General features: G+C 37.7%; 1 protein-coding gene across 2 annotated transcripts in view; it reads left to right on the plus strand.

Annotated features, from left to right (window-relative positions):
• The window catches only part of znf462 (zinc finger protein 462), a 49,745-nt gene that overhangs the window by 10,978 nt on the left and 25,462 nt on the right, over window positions 1-13,305 (plus strand). For both annotated transcript variants that reach the window (XM_028601032.1, XM_028601033.1), the window contains exon 2: window positions 12,808-13,058. In XM_028601032.1, the coding sequence (XP_028456833.1) occupies window positions 12,848-13,058 (211 nt within the window). In that variant the 5' untranslated portion in view covers window positions 12,808-12,847. The remainder of the gene's footprint in view (window positions 1-12,807; window positions 13,059-13,305) is intronic.

Below are 13,305 nucleotides of genomic sequence, written 5' to 3' on the forward strand. Positions count from 1 at the left end.
AATCTCAAAATCAGAGCAGGATACCCAGAGTTTGGTTTACACCTATCACCATTTCTAGCCACTGAAGGACCATAGGGAGGCTAGGGGAACTCATATTAATGTTAAAAAAAAAACTCATAAAGTAAAATGTTCATACCATGGGACCTTTAAATTTAAACAACCACTCCAATTGGTCATCATCATTTTGGACAGACATTTCATGTAAGATCGGTGTTCTTAACTCATCATAATACAGACAATACAAAATAAAATGTGATTCATACTCAACTTCTCCTAGTTCACATAGTTCGCACAACCTTTTATCTTCTTGGATGTTTTTAAATCTACCTACTTCAAGGGCAAGGGGAAGGATTCCTGTTCTCAACTGAGCCACCAACGACTTCTGACTTCTCGATAAGTTTGCTGTAACATATACCGTAGTTCAGGACCATAATAATGTTTGATTTGAATATAAGCTCGTAGTTTTGGTTTTAACAAAATGTCTTTTGACTATATTTATAAAAGTTTTAGAAGTAACTTACTTCTGATTGTGTTCATGCTGCAAGTTAAATTATAACGCTATATATATTGCAATTCAACTTCTTCAAAAACAGCATATATGTCATTAGTCCATGGAGAATTGTGTTCTTTGGCCCACTTTTATTAAATTAGTAAATTAATTTAAAATTAATAAGAACATGGAATTTGAAGACATGTCATTGGGTCTTTGGAAACTGAGATCAACATTTATCATATTTTGACATTTTAGAAAAAAAGTAAACAGACTAATACATCTATTAGTTGTAGCCCTACTCTTGTGCAAAATCTGCACCTCGTTGGCATTTTTCTCCCTATTTGTCTCTCCACTTGTTCACTTTTCTTCCACACTCTTCATTGTCTGAGCTCTCCTTTTAGCATGAATACTTTGTTTACTGTAAACTTTGGCATCTTCCTATAGCAGGAAGCCCAACAGGCGTGGGTGCAAGGGGACATAACAACAGTGTGAAAATTAGTTTGAATTGATCTACTTTTCATAAAAATCTGTAAAAGTCCAAAATGATGAGCAAAAGCATCAGCACTTACCTACAGTGTCTCCACTTAACATGCTTACTAATCTGGATCAACGGAAGTACATTGCCAGAATAAGCCTGACAAGCTTCGCCCCTTCACAACAAGAACACCCTCCGAGCTAGGAAGCTAACCTTACTACATACTGAAAATTGAAATTTGAATCGTGCAATAAGGCAGGCGGGCTTAGTTCTTTTAATGAACGTATCCATGTTTCCAGCTAATCTAAATAGGTTACGTTACTGTACTGTGTGAACGGTCAACTTCATTTAATATTGTATGTGGCATTTTTTTTTGCTGGGTGCAAATGTTCCACCAAAACAAGTTCCTTAACAAGACCATTTTGCAGAGGCACCGAGGCTGCGTCCAGAAAAAGACGATTGTGATTGGTAAAGAAATGCAAACCCAAACCCAGAGCGTTTTTCCTCCTATCCCAGAATGTCTCCGTGGAGTAGCCATACTTTACTCAACAGTGCTGTGGAGATAGGTCTGGCATGCAAGACTATATGCTTACTAATACAATAATAGATTAGTAAGTGTTGTGGTTGAATCTGTCAATATGTTATTCTTCAGTGTAGGGATTAGGCAGAAGCACAGTATTGGAATATGAAGGTCATTCAGGTCGGACCAGCTTTTCTCTCTTGAACCAGTGTTGTTATCTGCTACAGTGCCGTCAGATAAAAGCCAACTGTGAGCCAACAAGAGTGTGAGCTGCACGCATGCCAAATAATCACTGCAAACCAGACACTGTTATTTTGGCTGGCTTGCATTTGAGGGCACCATTCCTAATCTGAACCAAAATAACTTCCAAAGTATGTATTAAAAAATTCTTGGGAGATCCTTTTTAGGGAATAACGCTCTGTGACATATTCATGGCTTTAATGTGTGATGAGACCTTCAGGTGAGGCAAAACAAAATCCAAGACAAGTTGACGCTGGAATTCCGACCCTTGTGTGTATTGGATGTGGTGATGGTGCTGGTAACTGTGTGCATGTATGTGTATTTGCTTTCTTTTATGAATGTTGTGCATGCTTGGCTAAGAGATTGTAGGCACATGCACATATGGTTGCGTGTTAGCCGACAGTAAGACAGTCCAACGTTAATTATGCTTCCTGGTTACCCTTTGGCTGTGGTTTCAGTGGCCGTAGCAGCCCTGTGTCTGCTCACAATAAATAATACAGCAGGAATGTGCAAGAATTGTGTCGTAAATGTGTCTGGACATTGTATTTTACCTTTTTATTATTTTATTTGCCAAAAAAGCCAAACATTTTCTATTTGGCTGCTGTTTCATCTTCTCAAATATGAGGATTAGCTGCTTTTCTTTGGCATGTATGATGTGATAGTAAATGGTTAATCTTTGGGTATTGGTCAGATAAAACAAAGAATTTTAAGACGCCACCTGGGGCTATGGGAAATTTTAATTGGCACCATTTTGGACATTTTAAAGACAGAACAAATAATCGTTAGTTGCCAATGTACAACTTTACACCAATGTGGTGTCTCGTTTTGTGCTTAAAACTTCACTCAATTAATAGTTTATTAAAACTTTTTATATACAGAAATTGAATCAGTCGTTGCAGATCAAACTTTTTTAGTGGTTAAAAAGGACGTTAAAGGTGCAATATGTAATATTGTATGTAATACTGGCAGCTAGTGGTTAAAATAGTTACTGCACTACCAATCCAAAATACTGGAGAGTCGTCTCCCCCGCCCCCTCCTGCCCAGACTTGAAGTTCACGGAGGTTGCCAGGCTGAGACCGCAGCATTCACAACAATGTTGCTAGACGCTTTTCTCATATAGCCAGACATTACTCCACAGCACAGCGGAGTAGCTAACGTTAGATGCTGGCTATATTGACAGTCATAAAAGCCCGTGCTCACGCAGAGCTCTGTAACCAACTGACAGACACACTTTTTCGGCTTAAAATTACAGTATGAACCGCTAAAAACACAACAACCTCACTGTCCTCTCCACACGCCAGTCAGGCACACTTCCTCGGCTTAGAATTACAATACGAAACACTAAAAATACCACTACCTTGCCGACGGAACACACTTCATTGGCTTAGAATTACGGCAACAATCGCTAAACACACTGCAAACTCACAGTCCTCTCTTTCCGATTTACAGCCCCCCTCTCGTGGCTTAAAATAACTCACCATTGTCGGCTCCAGCTGCTGAACTACACGTTGTAAACAGCCATGGGCTGCATGCCTGGTCCTCCCGGTAACGTTAACAGTTAGCAGGGTTAGCATGGCGGCGTTAGCCAGGACCAGTCGGGATCACTTTACTGGCTGTCTCAATTGTTTTTGCGAGTAACCAACTCGGGTACTCTAGCTATATAATTCAATGTGAGTACACAAATGTTGAAATGACAAAAAATGCCCATCCCTAGTAGCTGTGATAAATTAGCTTGAAGCTAATGCTTACCGGTTCAGGAGAAAATAAGCCAACTCTGCGTCCTTTTGGGATCTAAGCTGTCTCCATCTTTCAAATACATCTCCAATATTTACCAGGGGGTTGTTACGTCTCTGGTCACGCAACTGTTAGAAACATGCTGTTTACTTTTTTTATGTCATGTAGAATCTATCTCTGTTGATCGTTTGTTTGCTGCTTTCATGGCTGTACTACCGTTACAGCTGTAGCGTGCTGGGTTTACGTTTTTACAGGTATATCTGGCAACCCGGCCTGGCTGTCAAACTGGGCCGTTGATAAAAACACACAGACCAAAACATAAACATAAATTCAGTCACGGAATGTAAATTTCAAAAAGAAAAAATACTGACATTAGCATTGTTGTCAGAAAAGATACTATTTCAGTTTAACATGTTTCCTTAATATCTGATGAGGCATTGGTGTCATTTTTGGATTTATTACAGTACAAATATTACATATTGGACCTTTAAGGTTAAGTACGTTTGCTACAGCTCAAACAGAAATTGCATGTTAAGATTTTCCACAGATGTGGAAGGAGTGACTCAGTTGTCCTGACCCTGTGTCTGTGGTGGCTGTATTTGCAGCTCACTGCAGCCGGGATGGTAGTGGCAGTCAGTGACTCTCAACTGTTATGGTGGTCCATCTCAGTAGGCCTGTTTTTTAGGAGTTAATTTAAGAACCCTGTCAGCCCCACATACTGTCATTTTTTAACAGATTTAACCCTTCCTCCAGCATGTTGAGATTTTACTTGGGATATGAAGTTGATGATTAAGATTTTTTTTCAAAAATGTTAATACAGCTTGCACATTATTTCAATGTATTTTACAGTCTAAATGGAAAACTTGTGGGGAAAATGGTACTGAAGTAGCTCTAAACTTCTTTCAGGCAGAGAACACACAACTCAGTAGTCTGGTGTAGAGCTGCAACTAATAATTGTCTTTGTCAGCGATTAATCTGGCAACTATTATCCCAATGAATTGTTTAATTGTTCGTCTACAAAATGTTACAAAATAGTGAAAAATGTCATCACAATTTCTTTTTTAAAGCAAGAGGTGATGTCTTCAAAATGCTTGTTTTGCTCGACCAGCTGTCTAAAGCCTCAAAATATTCAGTTTACTATCACATAAGACAAAGTAAAGCAAGACATTCTCACAATTGAGAAGCTAGAATTTGATTGTTTGGCATTTTTGCTTTGCCAATTCATTTTCTGTCAGTCGACTAATTGACTTCATAAAACAGTATATCTTCAACTGTCCATCACCACATTAGGCACCAAATAAAAAAATTCATTGAATAAGTATACATTTATATTTATTTTTTTTGCCAAATGACTACTGTTAGTCTACCAAACGCTGTCATTTTTACCATTGTAACTGTAATATTGCAAGTGTAAGCCAGCACTGTTGTGAATGATATCATCGATAGGCTCTGAATCGTACACCTAATGATGCAGTCACCTGGTGTCGAATGAGTAAAAAAACAACTTTGACTTTGAAACCCAAGCCTTACCTCAGTTTTTCTTGTTTCAAAGTCCCTCAGTTGTATCTGGTAAAGTGAATGATGAAAGGTTGGGTGCCAAAATAAATATTTCTTGCTGTTGCTTGACTTGGCCCATACTTGCATCAGCAGATGTTAAATTTCAGGACAATGATTTGAGCCTTCAGATACACATACTGTGATGAAGACAGGTATTGTTGAAAAACAGCCATGGTTCTTTTAGTAGTAGTATTTGATGTAAATTCATCAGGAGCAATGTAATATTTATATAAAATAACAGAAAATAAAAATGTTCTTTAATACCTCAGGAGTTTGACTAAAATACTTTGGCATCTTCACTAGTTACTTTGAAAATAAAATAACTGACCTTTTAAGAATGTTTAACTACCTAATGAAAAATGGTGCATGATCCCAAATGTTAATAATAATAATACAATTATAATGGGAAACATATTTAAAATGTATTTTTTTCTTAAGTAGAACTATATTTAAATAGATTTGTCTTTCTTCAGGAGTCTGAGTTACAGATACATTTCTAGAATCTCATTATTTTGACTGAATGTTACTTCAAGTCAAGGCACACTGCGCAGATTCAGAGACACAGAGGCTTTTTTTATTTGCACATTCAGGAAAAGCAGGTTGTGCAGTTAAATGTTTACCAAACTTAAAACAAAAAGTGTGATAACAAGGGTAGGCAGGATCGCACACAGCATGTGAAAGACAATATCTCAGTAGGTGATCTGATTAAAATAAATGTGCATTGACAATTTGATATTCAGGAATTTACAAACCAGTAAGCAAATTATAATTAAACTGAACAACAGGCTAACTCTGCATTAGTGCTTGTCAACAACATCTTCGTTACTGTCTGACGGGATTGCCTCGTAGTTCAAATACATAACAATTGTGATGTATTTGTTGTGATGTGTCAAAAAAGTCTTTCTTGTCTCTTAGCATAAAATACAACCTTTAAACAAAGGCGTTAAAACATTGATAAGCACAATAAGGAAATCTGAGAAAACTGCCTGAGCTTAATTTTTTTTCTCATGTTCTACTAACTACTTCAGTGTAGAGCTGAAATTATTAGTGGATTTATCGATGAGTTGATGGAGAGAAAATGAATCAGCAAATGATTTTATAATCAAATTAATCGTTTAGGTCATTTTCAAGAACAAATTAGCACTGTTGGGGCTTGGCACTCGTGCTTTGGCCCTAATAATCGCAAATTGATATTTTCCTCATATCATGCAGCCCTAGCACAGATACCAAATATGTGATGCCCCTTCTCAAATGTGAGGAATTGATAGTAAATTGAATGACAAACTCATCAACAAAGAAAACATTTTCTAGCTGCAGCCCTACTTCAGTGTACATGACATGCCTGCAGCTGCTTCACAGTAAAAGCCTTTAATGCCAGTATTGTACTTCTTTAATTTTTCTAGTACCATCAATTATTTTTTTATTTTTTTTACAAATGCACTATCTGATGCTGTAAGCTCTTTAAGAGCTAGTTTCTATTTTTATAAAAACTTATGCATTATGCATTTAATTGCTCATGCTCTCTCATTTTGACCAGTGTAGTATACCCTTTGAATGTATTCTTTTATTGCAGCATCCTGTCACAAGTTGGAATATTTCATGGCAGAAAGTACTTTACTTTTGTGCCCAAATGACAGGTGTAAGTGATTACTGTGGGGAATACTAAGAAAATGTAAATGCTTTGATTTTGGCATTGATGAGATTGTCATAGAATCTGAATGTTAGTTAATTACACAGAGAGCCAGTGTGCCAGCATGCAGAAGCTGTTGGTTTGCTTTGCCACAGTGGTGTGCATCAAACTTCTTGTCTCTTGTGTCTGCTATAAATGTAAGATGTAAGCTGAACTCACGTAAACAAATCCTACTCGCACTAAGTAAGGTGTACTGCTACCTAGATCCTATACTTGATTTGGAAGCCAAGTTTTTAGACATTGAAGCCAGGTTTAGCTGTTTTGGATATACGCTTTTGACATTTACAGTTGTAGTGAGGTTGAAAGGTTTTCTGAGCTAAGTTTAATCTAATAATCATCATTTTCATTTTCTGTTTTGATTTCATGGAGCATTCTTGATGACTATGATCATTATGTCAGCTACATATTTAGAATGTGGTTTGGCTGGAGTTTGAAAGATTTTTTAGACTAGTTTAGTCTCATCATAAATGTGCTGCTTTGTAACACATTTTTTGTGATACATTTAACATTTGTTAATCTATTTTTACATTTGTCTCCATAGAGCAGGCGGAAGACAAACACTTGTGCATATACCAATCCACTACAATAGCTTTGCAAACATCCTGCTACATTTATATTATGCAGTGTATTATTTGTTTATAAGCAGCTGTTAAGCACACTATCAGATCTGGTATGTTGAGTTCTCCTTGGCTGATGACATCAGAGGATGGGAGTAGCCATCTTGATCTTCAGCTCCCTATCTCCTGTTTGTGCAAGAGGCCAAATTCTCACTGGTCCTGTGACGAAACACTTTCTGCTCTTCAGCTGACACAATGAGATCTTTCTGTGCTGTGTCTTTTGAATAAACCAGGTGAGGAATGTGGACTAGATAGATCAGCATTTGAAGGCTTTTTTTATTATAACTTTCTTGAAACTAAAAATTAATAGATATTTCTCTGCAAAAAAAATCAATTCCATGGCTCTGGCTACCAGCTGTTATTGCCACTGTATTTTCTCTTAAAAAGCAGGCTGTCATTTTCAATCAATGGGCCATTAATAATTGAGGGAGTGCAGGTTGACAAGATGCACATCCGTCTTGTTTGCCAGTTGAATTATCGGGAGTCAGAATGCTTGCCATATAATATTTTCTCTCCCCGGCTGCATGAGATGGTAGCACTAACCAACAGTTAAGGACAAAACCTCTGTCATCCTAATCAGCTTAATGCTGGCTTATTCAAAGGTCCTCTTTCAGACAGAGCAGCTGCTGTCAGCCAGTTTCAGTAGAGGGTGTGACTGCTGGCACAGCTCGCCGATGCAGAGAGACCGGTTGGTGATTAACAAATGTCAGTAGACTTTGGAATCTGGGGAGCCCAGTCTAAACGCTTTGTCCTCAGTAGCTTACCACTGAAGATATTCCAGGTGGCTCTGTCGTGCACTTACACCGCCTCCTTTCTCCTCCCACCCGTTCCCTTCAGGCTTGCTTTCCCCTTCTGCTTCTCTCTGCCCTCTCTCCTCAGGGTTTCAGAGCTCTGAGATAAAGAAGTTCAGACATGCCTCACATTTTTAGACCCCCTTGTGGAACTTAGTTGTCACTTTCCCTCCACAAAGTGTCGGTGCATACCGCTCGCTCTGACCTGCCTTTCTTTGGAACGGGGTTTCTGACATTTCTCTGGAAAATCCCTTCATTTAGAGATAATGTCCCTTAGAAATGAAAGGACCAGGCAAAGTCAGCCTGGCAAGAGTGTGAGATGTTTTCTGCTGAGCTGTGTGGGCAGAGGGCTTGGGTACAGTACTGTACATATGGCAGATAGATTTCTGTCAGCAGCTCTCCAGTGTCAGGCTGCCTGCCTTTGAGGAAGAGGATCAGATCTGTGGGTCCATGTTGTGTGCTGGCTGAACACCTAAGCGCACATAGTCAGCTCCTAAAATGGCTGCCCTTGAAGCACGGCTCAGAGGAGGATCTGAGCAGCTCAGTTGCTGCCTGTTAGAGCCCCAGCTGACTAGATGAAAGCAGTTACACAATCGCACCCATTAACTTGGTGTGGCGCAGGGACCGACTGGCTGAAAAGACACAGCCAACTCTAAGGCAGATGGTGGTTGTGTAGGAGGCTTTTTTTTCCCTCCCCAGGCATTCCACTCCCCTTCTCTCCTAAAGGATTCTCTTGATATCCATGTCAAGGAACCTGGCATTAGGAGGCAACTTTGTTCAAAACAACAGTGAACTGCCAAGAGAGCAGGGTGGGGCCCCGTGGTGAGGCTGTAACCTGACCCTGAACAACAATGGATCCCCTGGTTGCTCTGGGACATACTGGCAGCTTGGCTGGCTCACATGGAGCTCTCCACTGGCTGACCAGTTGGGTGTGGGAAGCAGGGCGGGATTCCCAACTGTCTCTGGCTGGATCTCACTTGAAATTTGTTTTTTGCAGTTTCCAGATTAGTGGACTGAATTTGATCCTTGTATTAAAGCTATATTTCACTATATCTATTAAATCCAAAGCTGGTTTTGTGACACAATATCCAATTTTCTTTCAGTATTTCATCATTTGTTTCAATGGTTTTTGTAGTGAAAATAAATTACACTGAGACTGTAAAATGTGTTGTTGTTGACTTAAACATTTTAAAACAAGTATCTCATTATTTAAAAAAAAAATAAACTAAGGGCTAAAATTTGAATTAGTTAGATCTATGTCAATACATCACATTTTGAGCTACTTTGCAAATATTACGTGCTACGTGTTTTTGTTTCAAGCTAACATGTTAATAAACCTGTGGCAGTTAAAAAATTGTGCTGCAAGACACCCTGACTTGTGTGGGCACAGTTAGGGCACTGCAAGGGCAAATATTTAAAATTTCTCCTATCTTGAGCCTGACAACCTTGTGGCCAGAATTGAAGACCTTAAAAGAGAACTGCAGCGATTTAGCTTTGTACTTCTATCTAACATTGTCAGACTCAGAATGGACACCTACATCTCCCACATACAGTGCTCCCCAATACCTGTAAACAGACTTTGATGTGTAAAATCGGCTCGGTTCCACCTTAAGTTTGGAATTACCATGTCAGTATACGTGTCACATTACCTTTAAATAAATCTCATCTGTAGACAAACTGAAAAACAAGAGGCCTATATGGTGTGCTATATTTCCTATGAAATCACAACCTTTTACTTATTTGCATACTTTATTGACCTGCTATTGACTTTATATTGTATATAATAATTTCATAATAACTAGCACTGAAATTTGTAAAAAATGTTTTCTGGCCTATTAATTGCAACATCAGGGTGAATAAACAAATATGTGTTCTCTATAAAGCTCATTGCCCTAATGAATGAAAACGCATAGGCGTGCTGTATTTATGCAACTCTTGCTCTAAAGTTGCTTAATAATAAGAATGTAACTTAGAGGCCTAAATCAAAGCAGTACAAGTTTATTATGATAGTGTTTATAGAATGATATTTATTATTTTTTTATAATTGATTTCTGTAGTTTTTATTTCTTTGGGTATTATTACAGCCACTAATGAAACCTCTTAATCTTCTGGCATTTCAGCAAGAATATAAGGAGAACTGATGCTTATAGTAAGATTGGATTTAACTGGATTATAGACATGAATCATGGCGTATTGTGATGTAGAGTTTTGACCATTAAGAACAATGGATCAACAAAAAGTCATTCTTGCAGTGTGAACCATTAATCCTCTTTGTATATATATATATATATATATATATATATATATATATATGCCAATAGTAGATTCATTTAAATGAAAGTTGTCTTCCTTGTATGTCAGCATAGGCCATAATGTGTGATGTCCTAAGTCGAGAAATTGTCAAGTTGTACAGTAAAGGCAAAACATTGGCAAAGAATATCTTAAAATTCCAAAAGGTTTGTTACTTTGTCAGTGCACAAAGAAGTTTGGCACATAAAAAAAGTTGTTGCATGCTGCAGCTTCTGTGCTGGTCGTTTCTGACAGTTACAAACTGACATGCAGTGTACACAATCTGTGTGTTTGGATTTGTGTACACACCCTAGTGTGCACACAGGTTTCAATATGTTCACCTTATTGTTGTTTTAGACTTGTATTTTAAGCTTTTTTTCTACAGCGTACATTATTTAGGGTACATGGTCCATGGTGGAGAAATGATAAAAAACATATTATAGCAAGCAGGTAATGAGGAGGAGAATGGCCACATGTGCATTCACAAGTGCTTTAATCCACCATGAAATGCTGTCATACAAGGCCCAGCTGTGCGTAGGTTCAAATATGATTATACCTTTGAAGGTCTCCATAGTTTTTATAAAACCATTTTTAAACTTACTTATAGGTTTGGGGATGTAATCATCCTGAAATGTGAAAACTTGGCACTTGCTTCTGTAAAATGTCCTCATACTAGGCCATAATGCATCCATGGAGAGCAATTGACAGATCTAATGAATCCCACTACAAAGCCATACCCATAACATTACAGATCCTCCATGTGAGTTGCATCTTTCTGCATGGGCCTTGGATATGAGCAGTTTGGATATGAATGGGAACCTTGTTATACATATCAGCTTTGTAAAACTCACAACAGTTCCTGTAAAGACTGAGTCAGAGAGGTGCTAGTTGAATTCCTGTTAAGCTTCCATTTCTTTAATTTTCTTGAAGCTGGATTACTTGTTAGATCTCTTGACATATACTTACAGTATAATTAGCAGACATACAACAGTAATATGATTCACTCACAATGTTATTACTGCATTTTAAAGCTAAATTCATGGGGTGTTGGAGTAATATTGATTATGTTTTGATTTGTGAGCCAAGGTTGTAAAGTGTGCCCTTTAACTACCCATCTCAGAAGTAACGTGAGCTACAAATGCTATTTGTGATATTATATGGTTTGCAAGACAAAATGACAATTGATAAGAAAGCGATGATGAAAGAGCTGTGAAATGATGGCCACATCATCAACTTCCATTTCTCTGGCCAAGTCCAAACTGCAAAGAGAGAAGCCTGCATAAAGCTTTCATCTCTCCGTTGATTCATTCAATCTTATTTCAGAGCAGTTGATACAATCTGATGGAATAGTCTGCTCTAAATACTGAGCTGTGGAGCTGCTCTCCAGCTGTTGCTTATCCCAAGGTAATAAAAATGGGACAATCAGGCCATAATCCCTTCTCTGTCCTCCATTGTTCTTAGAATGATGCTATGCTAAAAAATTAGACCTTTTTAGTATTCTGAGTAACATCAGCATCTGCTGAATTCTTCTCTTTGTCATGTTTTGTATGGCTTTCTATCAGAGTTTGTGGACAGCTGCAGTGAAAATAATCTCAATTTTATATGAATTTGTGATTCTGTATCTGTGTGGTTTTGTTTTGATAATTAAACAACAGGAATTTGTTGCGCTTTTGCATAAATGAACAAATATTTCTTTAGTACATTTTTGGGAATATAACTTTTTTTTATAAAATGTATTTATTTCTGTGACATTTCTGCTTTTATTATATCATCTCATCAGTCCCACATATTATTTAACATCAAAACAGCCATAAAGAAATAAATTCAGAGTATGTTGTGTCTTCATATATCCAGAGTTTCCCTCCAGTGCCAAATTTTCAACAATGTACCACATTTTGGACCAAATTATTTCAAATGCAACTTGAAGAGGCTCTATAAAGCTATCAGATGAGACTCTTTTGAACACATAATCATGATGATTTGAAAGCATTATATCTTTTGCTGGCCATTGTCTTATACCTTTTATGTGAAAAATGTGCATCATCCAACCTGCACTTGATTAGTATTTGTTCACAGCAGGAATTGCCATTGGTAATCATGCTAGATCATTACTAAGCTCATTTTCCATTGAAGGGCATGTTCACTAAACTGAATATGTAAGGATTATAGACTAATATTATGCCTGCATTGTAATAGCTCTGTACATACGGGTCTCCTTGCTATAATAAATACCCCTTAACTTGCACTGTAAAAATGGCTCATATGTATATTTTAACACAAGTCTCATACATTATTTTTATTTTCAATCACACCCACTTAATTAGACATGTATTCTGCTGTGTACTCTTTGGAAAATGCTACAAGTCCTCATACATTTTTTTCTCTCTCATTTTCATTGCAGGTTTCCCTGATTTTCCAGGGAGTGCTCCCTCTTTTCAGTAATGGAGGTATTGCAGTGTGACGGCTGTGACTTTCGTGCCGAGTCATATGATGACTTGAAGACCCACATTCAGGAAGTGCACACCGTTTTCCTGCAGCCTGCAGACGCAGATGAGTCTGACTCTCTGAAAGATGAGGATGAAGATGAGGAGGAAGAGGAGGAATATGAGGACAAGGATGACAAGGATTATACGCCTCCTAAAGCTGGAATGAGTATGTCCACCACATGAAATCAGATGTTACAGTTTAATTTGTTATGGATTAGGAAACACTTCTGTTTTGGTTTCAAATAACTCTTCATAGTAGGAGGATTTCATGGAGCTTAACATGTATGAGTTGTTGCTAGTTTTATTGACTGAAACAACAAAACGTTTTAATAAAAGCAGAATATTACTTATATACTGGTTTTATTAAGCGAAACAACCGAAAGTTTAAATAACAACTAAATGTACTAATTTTC

The sequence above is a fragment of the Perca flavescens genome, chromosome 16 (genome assembly GCF_004354835.1).
Source record: "Perca flavescens isolate YP-PL-M2 chromosome 16, PFLA_1.0, whole genome shotgun sequence".
NCBI classification, from domain to species: domain Eukaryota; kingdom Metazoa; phylum Chordata; class Actinopteri; order Perciformes; family Percidae; genus Perca; species Perca flavescens.